Source organism: Canis lupus, chromosome 29 (genome assembly GCF_011100685.1).
Source record: "Canis lupus familiaris isolate Mischka breed German Shepherd chromosome 29, alternate assembly UU_Cfam_GSD_1.0, whole genome shotgun sequence".
NCBI classification, from domain to species: Eukaryota; Metazoa; Chordata; class Mammalia; order Carnivora; family Canidae; genus Canis; species Canis lupus.
In genome coordinates, this window is record NC_049250.1 from 32333466 (window position 1) to 32351188 (window position 17723).

Sequence of the window (17723 nt, forward strand, 5' to 3'; positions counted from 1 at the left end):
ATGGCGGCGGCGGAGCCCGCGGGCTCGGGCCAGCAGGCGACGCCGGGCCAGGGCCAGGGCCAGCGGCCGCAGCCCCCGCCCCCGCAGGCGCAGCCCCCGCCGCCGCCGCCGCCGCCTCCGCTCGCGGGCGGCAGCAGCAGGCACGAGAAGAGCCTGGGGCTCCTCACCACCAAGTTCGTGTCGCTGCTGCAGGAGGCCAAGGACGGCGTCCTGGATCTCAAAGCGGTGAGCGCGGGGGGCGGGGGCCGGCGGCCATGCGGCGGGCCCGGGGCGGGGGGCAGGGCCGGGGCCGCGGGGGCCCCACCGACGCGCAGCCCATGCGGCCCCGCGCCGCGCCCGCCTCTCCACAAAGGGCCCCGGACCCGGAGCGCGCCGCGTGGCTCGGGGCGCGGGACCCGGGGGGAGCGGGGCGCGCAGGACTCGGGGGCGGGGGAGCGGGACCGGGGGGGCTCGGGGCGCAGGACTCGGGGGGCTCGGGGCGCGGGACCCGGGGGGCGGGGAGCGCAAGACACGGGGGGCTCGGGGCGCAGGACTCGGGGGGAGGGGAGAGCGGGACCGGGGGGCTCGGGGCGCGGGACCCGGGGGGAGCGGGGCGCGCAGGACTCGGGGGCGGGGGAGCGGGACCGGGGGGGCTCGGGGCGCAGGACTCGGGGGCGGGGGAGCGGGACCGGGGGGGCTCGGGGCGCAGGACTCGGGGGGCTCGGGGCGCAGGACCCGGGGGGAGCGGGGAGCGCAGGACTCGGGGGCGGGGGAGCGGGACCGGGGGGCTCGGGGCGCGGGACCCGGGGGGAGCGGGGCGCGCAGGACTCGGGGGGGCTCGGGGCGCAGGACTCGGGGGCGGGGGAGCGGGACCGGGGGGGCTCGGGGCGCAGGACTCGGGGGGCTCGGGGCGCGGGACCCGGGGGGCGGGGAGCGCAAGACACGGGGGGCTCGGGGCGCAGGACTCGGGGGCGGGGGAGCGGGACCGGGGGGGCTCGGGGCGCAGAACTCGGGGGGCTCGGGGCGCGGGACCCGGGGGGCGGGGAGCGCAAGACACGGGGGGCTCGGGGCGCAGGACTCGGGGGGAGGGGGGAGCGGGACCGGGGGGCTCGGGGCGCGGGACCCGGGGGGAGCGGGGCGCGCAGGACTCGGGGGGGCTCGGGGCGCAGGACTCGGGGGCGGGGGAGCGGGACCGGGGGGGCTCGGGGCGCGGGACCCGGGGGGCGGGGAGCGCAGGACTCGGGGGGCTCGGGGCGCAGGACCCGAGGTGCAGGACCCGGGGTACTCGGAGCGGGACCCGAGAGGCGGGGGAGGAGGACCTCGAGGGGCGGGGAGTGGGGGGCGCAGGACCCGGGGGTAGCAGGACCTCGGGGGGCGCGGGGCTTAGGACCCGGTGGGCTGGGGGGGGTGCTTAGGACCCCGGGGGGGCTCGGGAGCAGGACCCGGGAGGGGGGTGCAGGACCCGGGGGGTGCAGGACCCGGGGGGCTCGGCGGTCGCAGGACCCGGGGGGCTGGGGGCGGCCTTGCAGCTGGGCGCCCACCTGTGGCGGCGGAGCGGGGGGCACCGGGCGCTCGGCCTGGGGGTGGTTGTGCTGTTGGGAATCGATGGTCCTGATGGGCTCTTCTAGTCGAGCCCGTGTCCCCATTCGAAACAGAACAAAACAAAACAAAACACGATTTTGCCCTCACGCTGGGAATGAAAGAAAAAAAGTAGTGAACTTTCCATAATCATTCCTCGCTGAACTACTAATAGCCATCTAAAAAAAAAAAAAAAAATTCCCACGTCCCTGCGCACTCCATTTCATCATCTTGATGACTGGGAGGGGGTATTGGATATTTTCCCCTTTAATTTGGTATCTGATGCAGATTTCTAGAAGTGGGATGTGCCGTCACACGGGAAGCGGATGGTTTAGGACTTCCCAGGAGGTGGAAGTGCTCGGGGAAACTCTCCTGTGCCCTGAGAACGGGTCCTTCGTCTTTCTTACTATGGTTTTTCAAACAATAACGTGCATCAGAAGCTGTTGGGTTAAACAAAATGACTTAACCGTTTCCAGGCAGGATTTGGAAGGATTCCACAATGTGGAGGAACAGAATGTGATTACATGAATTAAAATTCAACCAGTGCACCAAGTTTAAGTAAAGACCAAAGCTTTAAAAACAAATAAAAATCACTAACAAGTCATTAATCACCGTAGACCTACCCTCCTAGGCATTTCCCCATACCTGAGGTCTGATTTTACACCATTGATTGGTCCCAGCACCCCCGGGGGAGTTGCCAGTGGGGCCACCTTACTTGGCTTTGAAAGTGTGACCCAGATCATCATTAAGGTTGTGCCAAGAGCAAGGGAAAGAGCATTTGAGCCGGAGAGCATTCTCTAGTAATCCCTCAAGGTGGAGAGGACCACTGGGGTCGCCGGGAAGGTTTCTACTGCAGGCCCTCCTCTGGAGTGTAGCCCAGGGGTGAGGTTTGTCTTTGAATGCCCTTTCCTTACCCTGAGCACAGTAGGTGTCCATTAAGTGATTGTTGGATTGAATTACCCTAATTGGGATGAGGCATAATGCGTGCATTTTGCATTTGGGGAAATAGTTTCTACTATCTTCTTTTTTATTCCTGGAATTTCCCCCAACTCTGGAAATTCCTTGTGCTTTCCACAGCCTTTTCCTTGCTTCCTCCCTGAAAGTGCTTTATAGCATATATAGCATTTAGATTGTCAAGAACTAAAAAGGATTCGGTTTAAGGAGTTTCAAAGGAAGTCATGAGGCCATCACAGAAAGCCAGAGATGTCACAAAACAGGACTTGTGAACTGCTATTCAAAATCTAGACAGTGAGTTGTATCCTGAATTTGCCGTGTGAATGTATTGTGGTTTCAGAACTGGGAATCATGGAAGTTTGGGGTTTCCCAGATACAACAAAACTCAGGGTTTAGCTTTGAGGGCTTCTATCTCAGCTCACCTGGGAATAGAATGGAACTTTGCCTAACTTAAATTCTTTGACTCCGTCCTGTTTGATCTAAGGCTATATAGATGTTCTCCAGAAGTCACAGAGAAAGTGAGTAGGAAGTGGACTTTAATTCATCCTGAAATTTTTCTTAGTTTCAGAGTTTTCTGCAGTACCATTATGTCTCTTTATATTAATGATTTTTTACTCCTAAAGAGCACTTTGAGTATCATTGTTTTTCACATATACATGAAAAATATACGTATTTCCTCTATTTACATATATTTTTCATTTATTTGCATGTATGTGTAAAATCATATGTAGGTAAAAATGTTACAGGGAAATCTTTCCAATGATGTTTCTTATTGTGAACCTTGACATGTACTACTGAAAAGTAAGAACATAATGCTGTATCTCGGTGATGCATTTCTTCTTCAAAATATACCTAATCGAGGACATAGCTTAATAAAGCAGATAAATTCTAATAAAGCTGTTCGAGTATAATTTAACAATTAGGGATTAGAAACACCTTGGAAGTGATTTGAGAAACTTATATAATATCTCCCTCCCGCTCCCGCACCCACACCGTATGGTCTTATTTACAGATGTGGGGTGCAGTAGTTATATCTTTTGATTCCAATGAGATGACACGTTATCTCTGACTCCTCTCACTATCTGGTTTGCCAATTTATGCTGCTAATAACTAGCATTTGTTGAGAGTTTGTTCCAGACTTTTTATACATATTAACTAATTTTATGCTCTTAACAACTTGGAAATTGGGGCCTAACATCCCTGTTTCACAGATGAGAAAACTGGTACATTAAGTAACTTGCCCAGTGTCACTCAGTAGAAAGTGAGAGAGTAGGATTTGAAAGTAGACCATTTTCCTATTGTTTATGCTATACTGCCTTTTACTATTCCTTAAAAAAAAAAAAAAAAAAAAACTTCTCTCATTTAAGTTTTTTCATCTATGTAAGAACAAGCAATGTTTCCTCTACAGAAAAACACGTGATTATTTTTATCCCTCTATTCATGACAGAAGAGCAAAGTATTGAGGTCCTACTTTCTTTTTAAAAAGATTCTATTTATTTATTAGAGAGAGAGAGCGCACAACAGGGGAAAGGGCAGAGGGAGAGGGAGAGAGAGAATCCCAAGCAGATTCCACACTAAGCACACCAACTTGGGGCTCAATCTCATAACCCTGCGCTCATGACCTGAGCTGAAATTGAGAGCTGGAAGCCCAACCGACTGAGCCACACAGGCGCCCTGAGCTCCTCCTTTAAAAATGAGGATATGTTGGGAACCTGGGTGGCTCAGCGGTTGAACTCCTGCCTTCAGCCCAGGGCGTGATCCTGGGGTCCTGGGATCGAGTCCCACACTGAGCTCCCTGCGTGGAGCCTGCTTCTCCCTCTGCCTGTGTCTCTGCCTCTCTCTGTGTGTCTCTCATGAAAAAACAAATAAAATCTTTTTTAAAAATGAGGATATTGATAGCAAATTCTACATTATTTCACAAATTAAACTATGGTTCTACTTTTCCAGAAGTAAGAATTTAAAGAACTGTTAAGATAGTCACAGCTATCTATATATTGTTTTGGAAATTCCTATTAAATATAATTTCTGAGTTTCTATATTTTATTTATTTGTCATTTTGGTGCCACTTTGAACTTTTTAAAAGCATGATTAAGAATGTATTATAATTGTTGATGTTACAAATTGCCTGCATGATACTTAGGTTAAAATGATAAAGTACTTTTTTTTTTTTAAGGTTTTATTTATTTATTAATGAGACACAGAGTGAGAGAGAGAGGGAGGGAGAGAGAGAGGCAGAGACCCAGGCAGAGGGAGAAGCAGGCTCCATGCAGGGAGCCCGACATGGGACTGGATTCTGGGTCTCCAGGATCAGGCCCTGGGCTCAAGGCGGTGCTAAACCGCTGAGCCACCCAGGCTGCCCTGATAAAGGAGTTATGATGTTCCTTATCTCACAGGTCCCTGACTCCTAATCATTTATAATTAGTTAATTAATACATGTCCTTGAATAAATAAATACTTTAAGGCCTTAGTTTGTGACATAAAGCAAAGGATTTGTGTCACAAGATAAAGATAGGATTAGCCTAAGGAAAGATATTTGATTCAGACAGCCAGAACTTTAGCACGTGCTTAAAAATTCTGAGGACAATTTCACTTCTGAGTGTATACCCCAAAGAGAAAAGAGAGTCATAAAAAAATAATTATATATCCGATGTTCATAGCATTATTCACAATAACCAAAAAGTAGAAGCATTACAAGTTTCTATCGACAGACAAATAAATAAATTGTGATATGGATATGCAATGGAAGATTATTCAGCCTTAAAAAGAAAGGAAATTTTCACACAGGCTACAACATAGATGAACCTCGAAGACGTTATGCTGCTTACAAAAAATAGCAATTCTACTCACATGAAGTAACTAGAGTGGACAAGTTCACAGAGACAAAATAGAATAGCCAGGGACTATGGGGAAGGGGAGAGTGGGGAGTTGTTTAATGGGTCAACACGTAATGGACTGGACTGTGTCCTCTCAAAATCCATGGGTACCTCAGAATGTGACTATATTTGGAGATAGGGCCTTTAAAGAGATGATGAAGATAAAATGAAGTCATTGGGATAGGCACTAATCCAATCAGGTGTCCTTAGAGGGAAGAAGGGGAATTTAGACACACAGCCGCACGCCAGGATGCGTGCCCCCAGAGAAAAGCCCGTGTGAGGACACAACGAAAGGGTGACCATCTGCAAGTCAAGGAGAGAGGCTTCACAAGAAACCAAACTTGCCAACACCTCGATCTTGGAATTTCAGCCTCCAAAACTGTAAGAAAATAAATTTCTGCTGGTTTAAGCCGCCCAGTCTGTGGTCTTTCGTTACAGCATCTACTAATACTTAACTAATACTACGGATATAGAATTTGCTAGATGAGAAGCGTTGTAGAGTCAACGTGCAACATTGGTTGCACGTCCGTGTGAATGTGCTTAAAACTACTGAACTGTACACTTAAAAATGGTTAAGATGGTAAATTTTATGTCCTGCGTATTTTACCAAAGTTAAAGAAACATAAAACAGCAACACAAGCTACTACGACATACCTATTCGAATGGCAAAAGATCACAAAACACTAGCAATACTGAATGCTGGGGAGAACGTGGAGCAACAGAAACTCTCATTCATTACTGCTGGGAATGTTAGAATGGAACAGCCACCTTGGAAGACTGGCAGTTTCTAAAAAACTGAACATATTCTTGCCATATGATTCAGCAATCACACTACTTGGTATTTACGCCAATGAATTGGAAACTTGTCCACTTGTACATGAATATGTGTAGGAATTTTACTTACAATTGCCAAAACTTGGAAGCAACCAAGACGTCCTTTGGTAGCTGAGGGGATAAATAAACTGGCACATTCAGACAGTGGAATGCTAAAAAAAAAAAAAAAAAAAAAAAAAAAAAAAAAAAAAGCCAGCGAGCCATGGAGGAATTAAAAATGTATATTACTAAGTGAGAGAAGCTGATATGAAAAGGCTACCTACTGGGATCCCTGGGTGGCTCAGCAGGTTTGGCGCCTGCCTTCCGCCCAGGGCATTATCTTGGAGACCCAGGATCGAGTCCCACATCGGGCTTCCTGCATGGAGCCTGCTTCTCCCTCTGCCTGTGTCTCTGCCTCTCCCTCTCTCTCTGTGTCTCCCATGAATAAATAAATAAAATCTTTAAAAAAGAAAGAAAGAAAGAAAAGGCTACCTACTGTATAATTCTGACTATATAACGTTCTGGAAGAGGCAAAAGTATGGAGGCTGTAAAAGATCAGTGGTCACCAGAAGTGAGAGGGTGCAGAGAATTTCTAGTGCAGTGAAGCAAACTATTGTGTTTGACACTGTAATAGTGGATACATGTCATTACACACTTATTAACACCCATAGAATGTACAACAACACTGAGCATGAACCCTACTGGAAACTATGGACTTTGAGTGATAATAACCTGTCAGGGTAGGTTCATCGACTTTAACCAATGTCCCACCCTGGTGAGAGATGTTGATAGTGGGGTGGCTATGCACGTGGCAGGGGTACATGGGAACTCTACTTCCTGCTCACTTCTGCCGTGAACCTAAAACGGCTCTAAAAAATAAAATTATCAAATATGCACGTAGAAAGCTGATCTGGTTATATCTGTTCTGGTGTCTAATTATTAAACATCAATACAAGATGCTTAGCTTAATGGAAAAAAATTCTCAGGAGACTAAGGCTCTACAACACTAATAAAAATTATTACTGGTAGCTAGTACTAAATAATTGGCCAGGGACACCTGGGTTGCTCAGTGGTTAAGCGCATCTGCCTTCGGCTCAGGGCATCAGGTTCCCTGATGGGGCCTGCTTCTCCCTCTGCCTGTGTCTCTGCTTCTCTCTGTGTCTCATGAATAAATAAATAAAATATTTTTAAAAAATAAAAAATAAATAATTGACCAGACGCTTTACTTGTATGAGCTCATTTCATCCTTGCAACAAAAGTATAAGGGACAGATGACATCTCCACTTTGATGATAGGAAAGTGAGGTGTAAGGAGGTTAAGTGATAGTCAATATCCACAGTATTCAAGCCCCACACTTGGGCATAGAGCTTATTTTTTAAAAAGGAAAAGTTTTAGGGGTGCCTGGCTGGCTCTGTCAGTGGAGCACGTGACTCTTGATCTCAGGGTTGTGAGTTCCAGCCCCACATCCAGTGCAGAGATTACGTAAGACAATATCCACAGTAAGTGCTATGTAAGTCCAGGTGCTCTGAACCACAGTGCTAAGCATGTAAGTAAAGGTAGCTGTTAACAGATAAGACCTGCTTTAAACTGCCATCTCATTTAAAGGGGGGGGGGGGGTGAATAAAACAGCTTAACAAGTCCGTGAAAAGAACAAAAAGTAACATCATGAAAGTATAAGACACAAAATCAAATGAGTAATATTTGAAACCTGTTTCTATATGTGAATGTATTCAGATCCTTTTTCTTTTTAATAGTTGTTTGTTTTATTTTATTATGTATTTATTTATTTAGAGAGAGAGTGCCAGTGGGTGGGGGGGAGGGGCAGAGGGCGAGGGAGAGCATCCCAAGCAGGCCCTGTGCCCAGCTCAGAGCTTGACGCAGGGCTTGATCTCATGACCCTGACACCATGACCTAAGCCAAAATCAGAGTCAGACACTTAACTGACGGAACTAACCAGGCGCCTCTTTAATAAAGCTGTTTAGATGAAAAAGAATTCAGGCATCTGTTGTTTACAAGAAACTCTCCAACAAAAGGCCCAAAAAGTTTATATGATATGTATCAGGCAAAAAGAACTAGAAAAGAAGTTAAGAATGAAAGTAATAATTTTCAGAGAAAGTTTACTTATTCTTAAAAACACCCATTTATACCATTTAGTACTATTGATATTAAAGAATAATATCACCTCCCAAGGATGAATTACAAAAGTCAAGTACTTTTATTAGCAGACTAAAGCAATGAAATGTTTGAATAGGGTTGCCTGTTGGTATGAATCATGTATATTTGGGTGATGTGTGTTTCTTTAATAGAATGCTGTTTCTTTAATAAATACTTTTATTAATACATTGTTTTTTAGATTTTGCCAGTTAAAACTGAATTTTCCCAATTATTCTCTCTTTATATATTAAACTCAGTATATTTTTGAAAGGATTTTTTTTTCGGATTCACTTTTTTTTTTTTAAGATTTTACTTATTTATTCATGAGAGACAGAGAGAGAGAGAAAGAGAGAGAGGCAGAGACCCAAGCAGAGGGAGAAGTAGGCTCCATGCAGGGAGCCTGATGTGGGACTTGATCCAGCATCCCTGGATCATGCCCTGGGCCAAAGGCAGGCGCTCAACCACTGAGCCACCCAGGTGTCCCTCTGATTCACTTTTTTAAACTTAAAGTATGAGTATGGAGGTGACCTACAAATAGAAGCTAGGAAATAGATTAATAGCATCTGGAATAAAAATTACCCAGTATGCCATCACCCAAAGAGAACCACTATCTTCAATTTTCAGTATTGCTTCAATTTGTTACACCTTTTTTATAGCTGAGATCAAACTTATCTTTCCAAGTTATAAACATAATTTGGGATGGCCTCACAAGTGACATCCATCACATCAGTCAGAATTAACCTTTCTTATAGATAGGTGTAGCAGTTGTTTCTAGTTTTTTTCCCCATCTTGTTCGACAAATAAGGAGTTTAACCACTGCTTGCCTCAGTCCCTTCCTTTAGTAGATTGCAGCTTACAGTTGGAGCGGAAAGTCCGGGAAGCGGGCAGTTGCATACTTCTTATGCTCTTACAGGCGGGTATGGAAGCCCCTCCTCTGCCTTGGAGATCCCTGACGTGAGAGCCATCGAGGCAGGGAACAGCTGGGAGCTAAGCTGGGCAAGTCAGATGGCATTGCTCTGTGTAAAAATTGTACATTTTAAGACCCTATTGCTCCTTTACTTAGAAAAGCATCCAAACACCCACTAGACCTTGCCTCTTCTGACAAGGTCCAGGCCCGCTGTCCTAGCAGGCTCGCTGTCCTAGCAGGCTCACATGCGCTCTCCTCTCTGCCTTCAGGCTGTTGCACAGGCTTTTCCCTCTGCCTGGAGCACATTGCTACACAAATACACAGTCATGTGGCCATTTCCCTTAACGCTCTGGCCTCAGTTTAAATATTTTCTCATTTTGGATGCTGTAGTAGGTGGAATAATCACCCCCGCCCCACCAATTGGTTCTTGAGTTGCAGAGGATTCCAGACTTTGTGGTATCTGTTGGGTTTAGCAACAGAGGCCCAGAAAACATTTTTGGCATTTAGGCATTTTGAATTATTTCTACTTCTCACAATCTGCACTAAAGAATTACCAGGTCAAAGGATAATAAACTTTTTTAAGGCCTTTGATGAACATTGCCTAATCGCTTTACAAAAAGCTACTACTTTACCCTCCACTAGCAGCATGCAATCATGACCAGCCACCTTAGCACATCAGAGTAGCCTAGCCTAGTGGTTAAACAAGCACCCTGGGTCTGTATCCTGATTTTACCATGTTCTGTGGACTTGAGCAAGTTCCCAAGGCTCACTTCCTCTTGCAGAAGTGCAAACAGTAATATCTACCTCATGTAGTTAGCATAGGAGCTGCTAAAAGTGAGTTTAAAGCATGAAAACGGTGCTCGGTACAAGTAAGTGTTGAACCAGAACCAGTGTTTGTTAGGCAATAGGTAGAAAAGGAAGGATGGATACTGCGTATTCGGGTGTTTTCGTATTTTGCGAATTCGAATGGTGATAAATAATATTTTTTGTTGACTTTTTAAAAAATTAATGTATTTATTCATAAGAGACACAGAGAGAGAGAGAGAGAGAGGCAGAGACACAGGCAGAGGGAGAAGCAGGCTCCACGCAGGGAGCCCGATGCAGGACTTGATCCTGGGACCCCGGGATCACGCTCAACCACTGAGCCACCCTGGCGTCCCTTTCTGTACGTACACCAAAATGGTCATGTTCTACGTGCAGTGGTTCAGTGGTCTTGACAAATGCTTATATCTGTAACCACCACTGCCAGATGGAAATCCTCACCATCACCGCCAACGGTTGCAGTTCTCGGGCCTCCTTCCAGACGCTCCTCAGCCTCACCTTCAGCCCCTAAGTAACCAACCTCTCTGCTGTTCTTTTGGATTAAAATGGTCTTTGTAGGTCTTTTCATGTCGGTGAACTGAGTGTGTACTCGGTGTTTAGCTTCTCTCTCACTCAGCATGGCGTTTGGGGGATTCACCTGCATTGTTGCATGTAGCAGTAGTCATTCCTTTGTCTCATTTTATGGCTACACCGCACTTTGCCTATCTGTTCGCCTGCTACTTCCAACCTGGGGCTGTTATGACAGGGTACAAGTCTTTGTGTAGATATATTTTTTCCTTGTTTTAGTTTGCATTCATTTGATTACTCCTTGCATAACTCCTTAAAAGTCTGAAAACTTTTTCAAGAATGTTAACAATTTTCTTGGTGTGATTTCATTTTTTGTCCATTTATTTTTTATTATTTATTATTTTTATTTTTTAAAGATTTTATTTATTTATTCATGAAGACACAGAAAGAGAGAGGCAGAGACATAGGTAGAGGGAGAAGCAGGCTCCATGCAGGGAGCCCGATGTGGGACTCGATCCTGGAACTCCAGGATCAGGTCCTGGGCCGAAGGCATCGCTAAACTGCTGAGCCACCTGGGCTGCCCTTGTCCATGTTTTAATTTGTGTTCTTCCTGCTTATCTGAGTTTTAATTGTTGAGATAGTCAAATCATTTTTCGTTTTTGTTTATTCTATAGAGTCAACATTTAGAAGTAGCCAGTGACGGAAATTTATGACATTTTGATGTATATACATGTGTATGAGTGTGTGTGTATGTGTGTGTGTTTGTGTGTGTTTAAGATAGAGATGCCTCAGTAAGTTTGAAGGATTCTAATCAGTTTTCAGAATAAGCTGTTGGTCACGGTCATGAAGAAAGCTAACACGAAAGTTGTATGTAATTCAGTCAGAATTGATCTTCACTATAATCCCTTGAGTTTTTTTTAGATCTATTTAAAAGTCCACGTCTGACTCAAATATTCTTCTTGAATATGACAAATTCAAGCATCCTGAAACCATTGTTTATCCTATAGGTAATGAGATTTTGTCCCTGGCTGAGTTTTCTGATTAACTGAGAATTTGTATCAATTAATAACATTCTTTTTTTTTTTTTTAAGTATTTGTTGTTATAAGTCACTAAGATTTTTTTTAGACTAATTTTTTTTTTTAGATTTGTTTATTTGAGAGAGAGAGAGAGAGAGCACACAGAGGAAGAGAGGGAGAAGAAGCAGACTCTGCTGAGGAGCCCAACATAGGGCTCGATCCCAGTTCCCCAGGATCATAACCCGAGCCGAAGGCAGATGCTTAACCGACTGAGCCACCCAGGCACCCCCGCCTCGAGGCTTTTCTATGTTGGATTGCCATTTTGTCCAGTGGCCTCAGCTTTGTCTGCTTTGTGAGTTTTTGTCCTTTCTGTAGTTTCTCTCTTATCCCTTGACTGCTCTGAGGTGCCTCCCTACTGTCCCAGATGGCACTTCCAGTTCTCCCGTGGACAATGAAATTAAATAAGCCCAACTGTTAGGAATCCTATAAAAGAAGGACTAAGTAGAATCCACATGGAGTGAATGTTTTCAGTAGTGAAATACACCATTTTGTATCTATTTTTTGCTCTTCAGAATCCTTTTTTCCTACTTCATTGCACTTGACTGCCTTCCAAAGAGTTAAAGTTAGTGAGTTAGTGAGGGAGGTAAGGGTGTTCCATTTTGTTCCATGATAGACCTTTCTAAGAACAAAATTTTCTTATTACTCTAGGGGAGAAATTGGATCAATAATAGTAATAATAGCTAACCCAACCGTCATGCCTACCATGTGCCAGGCACTCTTCTAAGTGTTTCACATATGCTCCTTTAGTCCTCACAGTAACAACATCTTAACAGGCATACAGATCAGGAAATTGAGGCACAGTGAGGCTAAATAACTTACCCAGGATCATAAAGTTAGAAAGTCAGGCCTATCCCAGAACCCGTGCCTCTCACTTCTGTGCCTGCCACCATCAGTAGGATGATCTAAAATGTGCAGAGGTAAATCCAAGAGGTAAAATAGCAGACACACGCTTAATTTTGCTCGTTTTAAAAAGTACTTCTACGAAGAGAATTTCCAAAGCAGTCGAAGACTTAGACAAGCAATCCAGAGTTTGCAAATCCACAGGTACCAGAGTTTCAGCAGGCTTTTCCTACTTAAATAGATAGTTGACCAAATATCTTTTTCTTTTGGGTAATCTTTGGTGATTTGGGTAAAATAATAAAACAAGTTTCTTTATAAAAGCTTATGCAGAGCTTGTTAAAAGGTTATAATAAGACAGGAATCCAAAGTACAACATAGGGAATATAGTTATACATAAAATAATATGTAACAACTTCGTGTGGTGACAGGTGGCAGCTAGGTTTAGCACGGTGATGACAGTGTATACGAATGTTGAATCACTAGGTCGTACACTGGAAACTAATAAGTTATTGTATGTCAACTATACTGCAATAAAAACATAATTTAAAAAGAAAACTTAGAACAAATTTAAAGCATGTGCATTTCAAAAATATTGGTACATATATAACAGTGTCGTGTTTACGGATGACAGGGGTGGCAAAAGCTCTGTGGATCGCTTTAGGAGGAATTCCTTTGGGGCAGGACACTGGGTAGGAATGAAAATACTATGTGCTTAGCGCTGCTTCTTGAGGGAGCGCCTTTGCATCCGGAAAGTAAGTTCTTTATATTTTTGGTATTTAATTTCCTTATTGATTTAATGTCTCCTGCAGACCCATTGAAAACCCATAGCAACCGCTTCCCGGCAACTTTCCTTACTGCCTCCGTCTTAAGTAATCTCTTTTTTTTCAACCCCTTACAACACTTTATCTCTACAGTACGGGACTGTTTCCATTTTTTATACCTCACTCTCTAACACCAGGTGTTACCCACAGCCTTAGGTATGTATATAATTCTTTTGTTACAAGTACCAGCGGTGCTTAAACTGCTTATTCAGTGCAATGTTCTTAGCGTGGGAATTTTGACGGCACACCACACTTCTTTAAAATCTTGAAACCCTAGAGCCCATTTGAAAAGGTTTTGCCACGAATTTATTTCATGAATTTATAATTAATGTCAAATGGCATTTGATTATCCATTAGCTTGATGAGTCTCTATCCTATAAAATCAGGAGAATGGTACCTACTTTACCAAAGGGTGTGAGCATTAAATCAGCATCTTTGGAAGATCCTATTACAGTTATCCCATTACTGGCTTATAAAGGGTTCTTCTTAACTGTGATTTGAAATCAGACATTTGACATGGTAATTCCCTTTAACAGTATTCAAAATTAGTTAATAATCAGTCCAGACTTTATTGTAAGGCAGAGCAACAGAAAATACCACGTGGTGCTGTCGAAAGTGAGTTCACTCAGTTTTTAAAATTTTAAGAAATATTTTATGGGCACTCTGCATGCGTCAGTTAGATTCTCTTCACCTTATTCTCAGCATCCTATCCTCTCCTGTGCACGTGTGTATATAACTAATTGATTTTAGGGAGTGCTTCCATGGCACATTTTTTACTTTCGGATTCCGGCCCCACTTACTGAAGTGTTAGTTTCCGAAGCACAGCAGCTAAAACATTGAATACACCTGGATCGACAGTTACGGCCTGGAAGAGAGTAAAGTACCTGATTTGCAGATGCAGAACCTGAAAGACAGGATGTTTCCCATAGTTATTGTTTGCATATTAGCGCTTTTGAATGCAATACATCAGGCTCCATCAGAAGAACACTGTTGAACAAATGAGCTGCAACTAATCTTAACTCAAATAAATCTACCACATAATCTCTCTCCCTCCTCCAGAGTTAACATTGGGTCTTAGTTAAAGTGAGGGAGTGGGGCCAGGAAATTCTTAAGGCCCTTTTTAGCCCTTACATGCGACCTCTCTCGGTTCTCCTGATTTATCCTGCCCACCTCTACAAAGCATCACAGGCTTTAAGTTCGTCCCACATATAGAAGCCACCTTGTTTGCAGTATTTGTAGGAAAGGATTTAATATTTGGAGGGGAGATGTATTTCTTTCAGAGGGTGGTTTATTCCCCTCCTTCCCCGTCCCCCCCCAACCCCGCCCTCAAGTTGAGTTGGTTTGGTACAAATAGAGGCTTCCTTTATGTCTTCTAGGTCAAATCTATAATAGCAAATGTAATTTTTAAAAGTAAATTCGATACGTGCACATGTGCGTCTATTCAATAGCTCTGTGGCAACATGGGATGAGGATGTACCCATTTTGCTGTCTGCCTGCCCCTCGTCAGTACCCAGGTTGACCCCCAGGCCTGGGGAAGAGTGCACACGGATGCTCATGGGTCTCAGTTTAAATTCACAACCACTTCAAGAGGACTAGTACTGGGTCCAGCATTTCTTCTACGCTGCTTACTCTCTTACTCTCCTAGAGGAATATTTCATCTTTCTTCTTTCTTCTAAACCATGAAGCATCCTCTCCCGTCCACACTCCCCTCTCACCAGCCTCCACTTAGGAGAAAATAGAAAGCAACCAGAAGGAAATGTCTAGCTTGTCCCCCTACCTTGCCCACTATCCAACCTCTATCTGCACCGGCCACTCGGCTGGACTGCAGTTATTAAAATGCTTGTTATTATATTTATAGGCTAATCTTCAGCTCATCTGATTCACATTCCCCCTTGCCCACCTACAGCTGGCCCTTGTCTCTCCTGCATGGTTGGTTAATTATCCCTCTTCCCCCGTCACTGGACAGTTCTTATCAGCGTAACTTACGTGCTGAATTAGCTCCCATCTTTAAAGGAGAAGAGAAAGGAAGGGGAAAAAACTTCCTGGAGGGACCCCACAACTCCTGACACCTACTGCCCCATTCTTCTGTTCCTCTTTGCCTCAGAACTATTCAGAAGAGTTGTCTGCGGCCACTTTCCTTCCACTCTTTGTTGGAATCTCTCCGTTAAGGCTTTTAAGGCTTTGACTCCATTACTCTGCCAAGAAAGCTCTGACCAAGGTCACCAGTGACCTTGCCAAAGTCAAATCTGTGATCAGGTCTCACTGCTCATCTGATTCACCCTGACACGGTACTTGACCTGGTCACTCTTACACTCTTCCCTTGGCATCCAAGACCCCATTCTGTATTTCTCTTTCTTCAGTGGCAGGTCGCTCCTTGCTTCCCAGATCTTTTTTTTTTTTTTTTTTTTAAGATTTCATTTATTTATTCATGAGAGATACACAGAGAGAGAGGCAGAGACACAGGCAGAGGGAGAAGCAGGCTCCATGCAAGGGAGCCTGATGTGGGACTCACCAGTTGCTGTGACTGGATCTCTGTGTGCCTAACTCCAGAACCTAATGTCGAAAGAATGACGGGGCTGCTGAAATAAAAGCTTCCTGGAGATCCTTTTTAATGTTATGTTCTGTACGTGCTGGTCGTTCATGTGTTTATATGCTTAAGTAGAAAAGTTTTTAGTTTGGGAAATAAAGGACAAAAATTTGTAATTGTTAGTCAATAATGAATAATAAACTAGATAGATTATAGACTTTAAAAAATTTGGAGCTAAACGTGAGCTCTGATGGCTCTGTGCCTGGTGACCTTGGATAGCTCTTGCAGTCTGGTTCGTACAAACATGTCCTAATACCCCAACCGGTTAGCCGTTGCTATGGGTGTGAAGGCTTTTGTGCGTGAGTACACGGATAATGTAGAGCTGGCTTGAAGTGCCCTGGGTTACTTCTCAAGAGGGCCTTTTCAGAGGAAAGTGAGAGATGAATCCTCAACTTCAGATTTTTACAGTTTGACTTTGCAGGAGATTATTGCTCTTTAGGGACACAGCCTTAAACTCAAGGAACTTTGTGAAGGTCGATAAAACAGGAAGGAAATGGTTAAGTGCAAGGCAAGAGGAGATCAATGAGACCATGTCTAGTCCTACTCTCAATTTTCTGGTTTCCTAGAAGAGATGGGATCAAATTAGTCAGAATTTGGGGCTCAGAGCCTCGGTTTCTGGTTTTTCATTCTTTCTGCCACATGTTATTTATTCTCTCGGGCCACTGATTGAAGCATGAGTCCCCTTCCTGAAGACCTGATGATTTTTTTTTCAAGATTTTATTTATTTATTCATGAGAGATACAGAGAGAGAGAGAGAGGCAGAGACACAGGCAGAGGGAGAAGCAGGCTCCTCGCAGGGAGCCTGATATGGGACTAGATCCCAGGACCCCAGGATCATGCCTTGACCAAAGGCAGATGCTCAACCTCTGAGCCCCTCAGGCGTCCCTAAGACCTGAATGATTAATCAGACAGTGGTAACTTGGCCTTTTGGTAGCACAATAAAAGGACTGATAGAATTGACATTTAAAGCCTGTGAAGTTGGTCACACCTGCTCCTGTAGAAAGAAGGTCCTGGATTTTGTATGCGTGTGTGTGGCCTATGTTTTTAAAGAATTGAGAAAGTAGTAATGCCTTGGGAGAGTGGTAACCCATTATATGAAGCTAAATTCTGTTCATTAATTTGGGTAACGTGCTGAGCTTTGCCAGTAAGGACATAAATGTGTTTTTCATTACTACCATGACTCTTATTATGTGACTCCACATTCAAGATAGGTTATTGTCTAACTCCCCCTGAAAAAGAGCTGTAGGATAACCTCTTTTTTAAGGTTTTGTCTATTGCATTAGGTAGAATGAAGCTCCCAAGTGTGAGTGGGAACCAGTTAGAGAAACAGTATGATATTCCTGCATTTTATTCGTATCATTAGATAGCATGAAATATTCTTCTTGACCTAACTTTTGTTGAGTCAGACTACCAAGCTTTCGTATTGTATCTGCTGGCACCATGACTTTGCGCCATAGATTCTGATTTCTTGTTGATTTTATGCTTTGTGTTGGGATGGCATGATGCACTCCTCCATTTTCACTGTGAATTTAAAAAATGTAGATAGTACATTTCAAGGTTCTACAAATGTATGTATAATATAGAATCCCCCCCCCCCCGCCAAGTATCTAGACTTAATTATTTAACAGGTTGCTGAGATGTAATTTTCCAAAGTTGAAAAAACAAGGCTATTTTTATTTTTATTTATTTTTTATTTTTTTATTTTTTAGATTTTATTTATTTATTCATAGACACAGAGAAAGGCAGAAACACAGGCAGAGGGAGAAGCAGGCTCCATGCAGAGAGCCCGACGTGGGACTCGATCCCGGGTC

General features: G+C 44.5%; 1 protein-coding gene across 2 annotated transcripts in view; it reads left to right on the top strand.

Moving 5' to 3' along the window:
- Positions 1 to 17723, top strand: part of E2F5 (E2F transcription factor 5) — a 27830-nt gene continuing 10107 nt past the window's right edge. For both annotated transcript variants that reach the window (XM_038579660.1, XM_038579661.1), the window contains exon 1: positions 1 to 225. In XM_038579660.1, the coding sequence (XP_038435588.1) occupies positions 1 to 225 (225 nt within the window). The remainder of the gene's footprint in view (positions 226 to 17723) is intronic.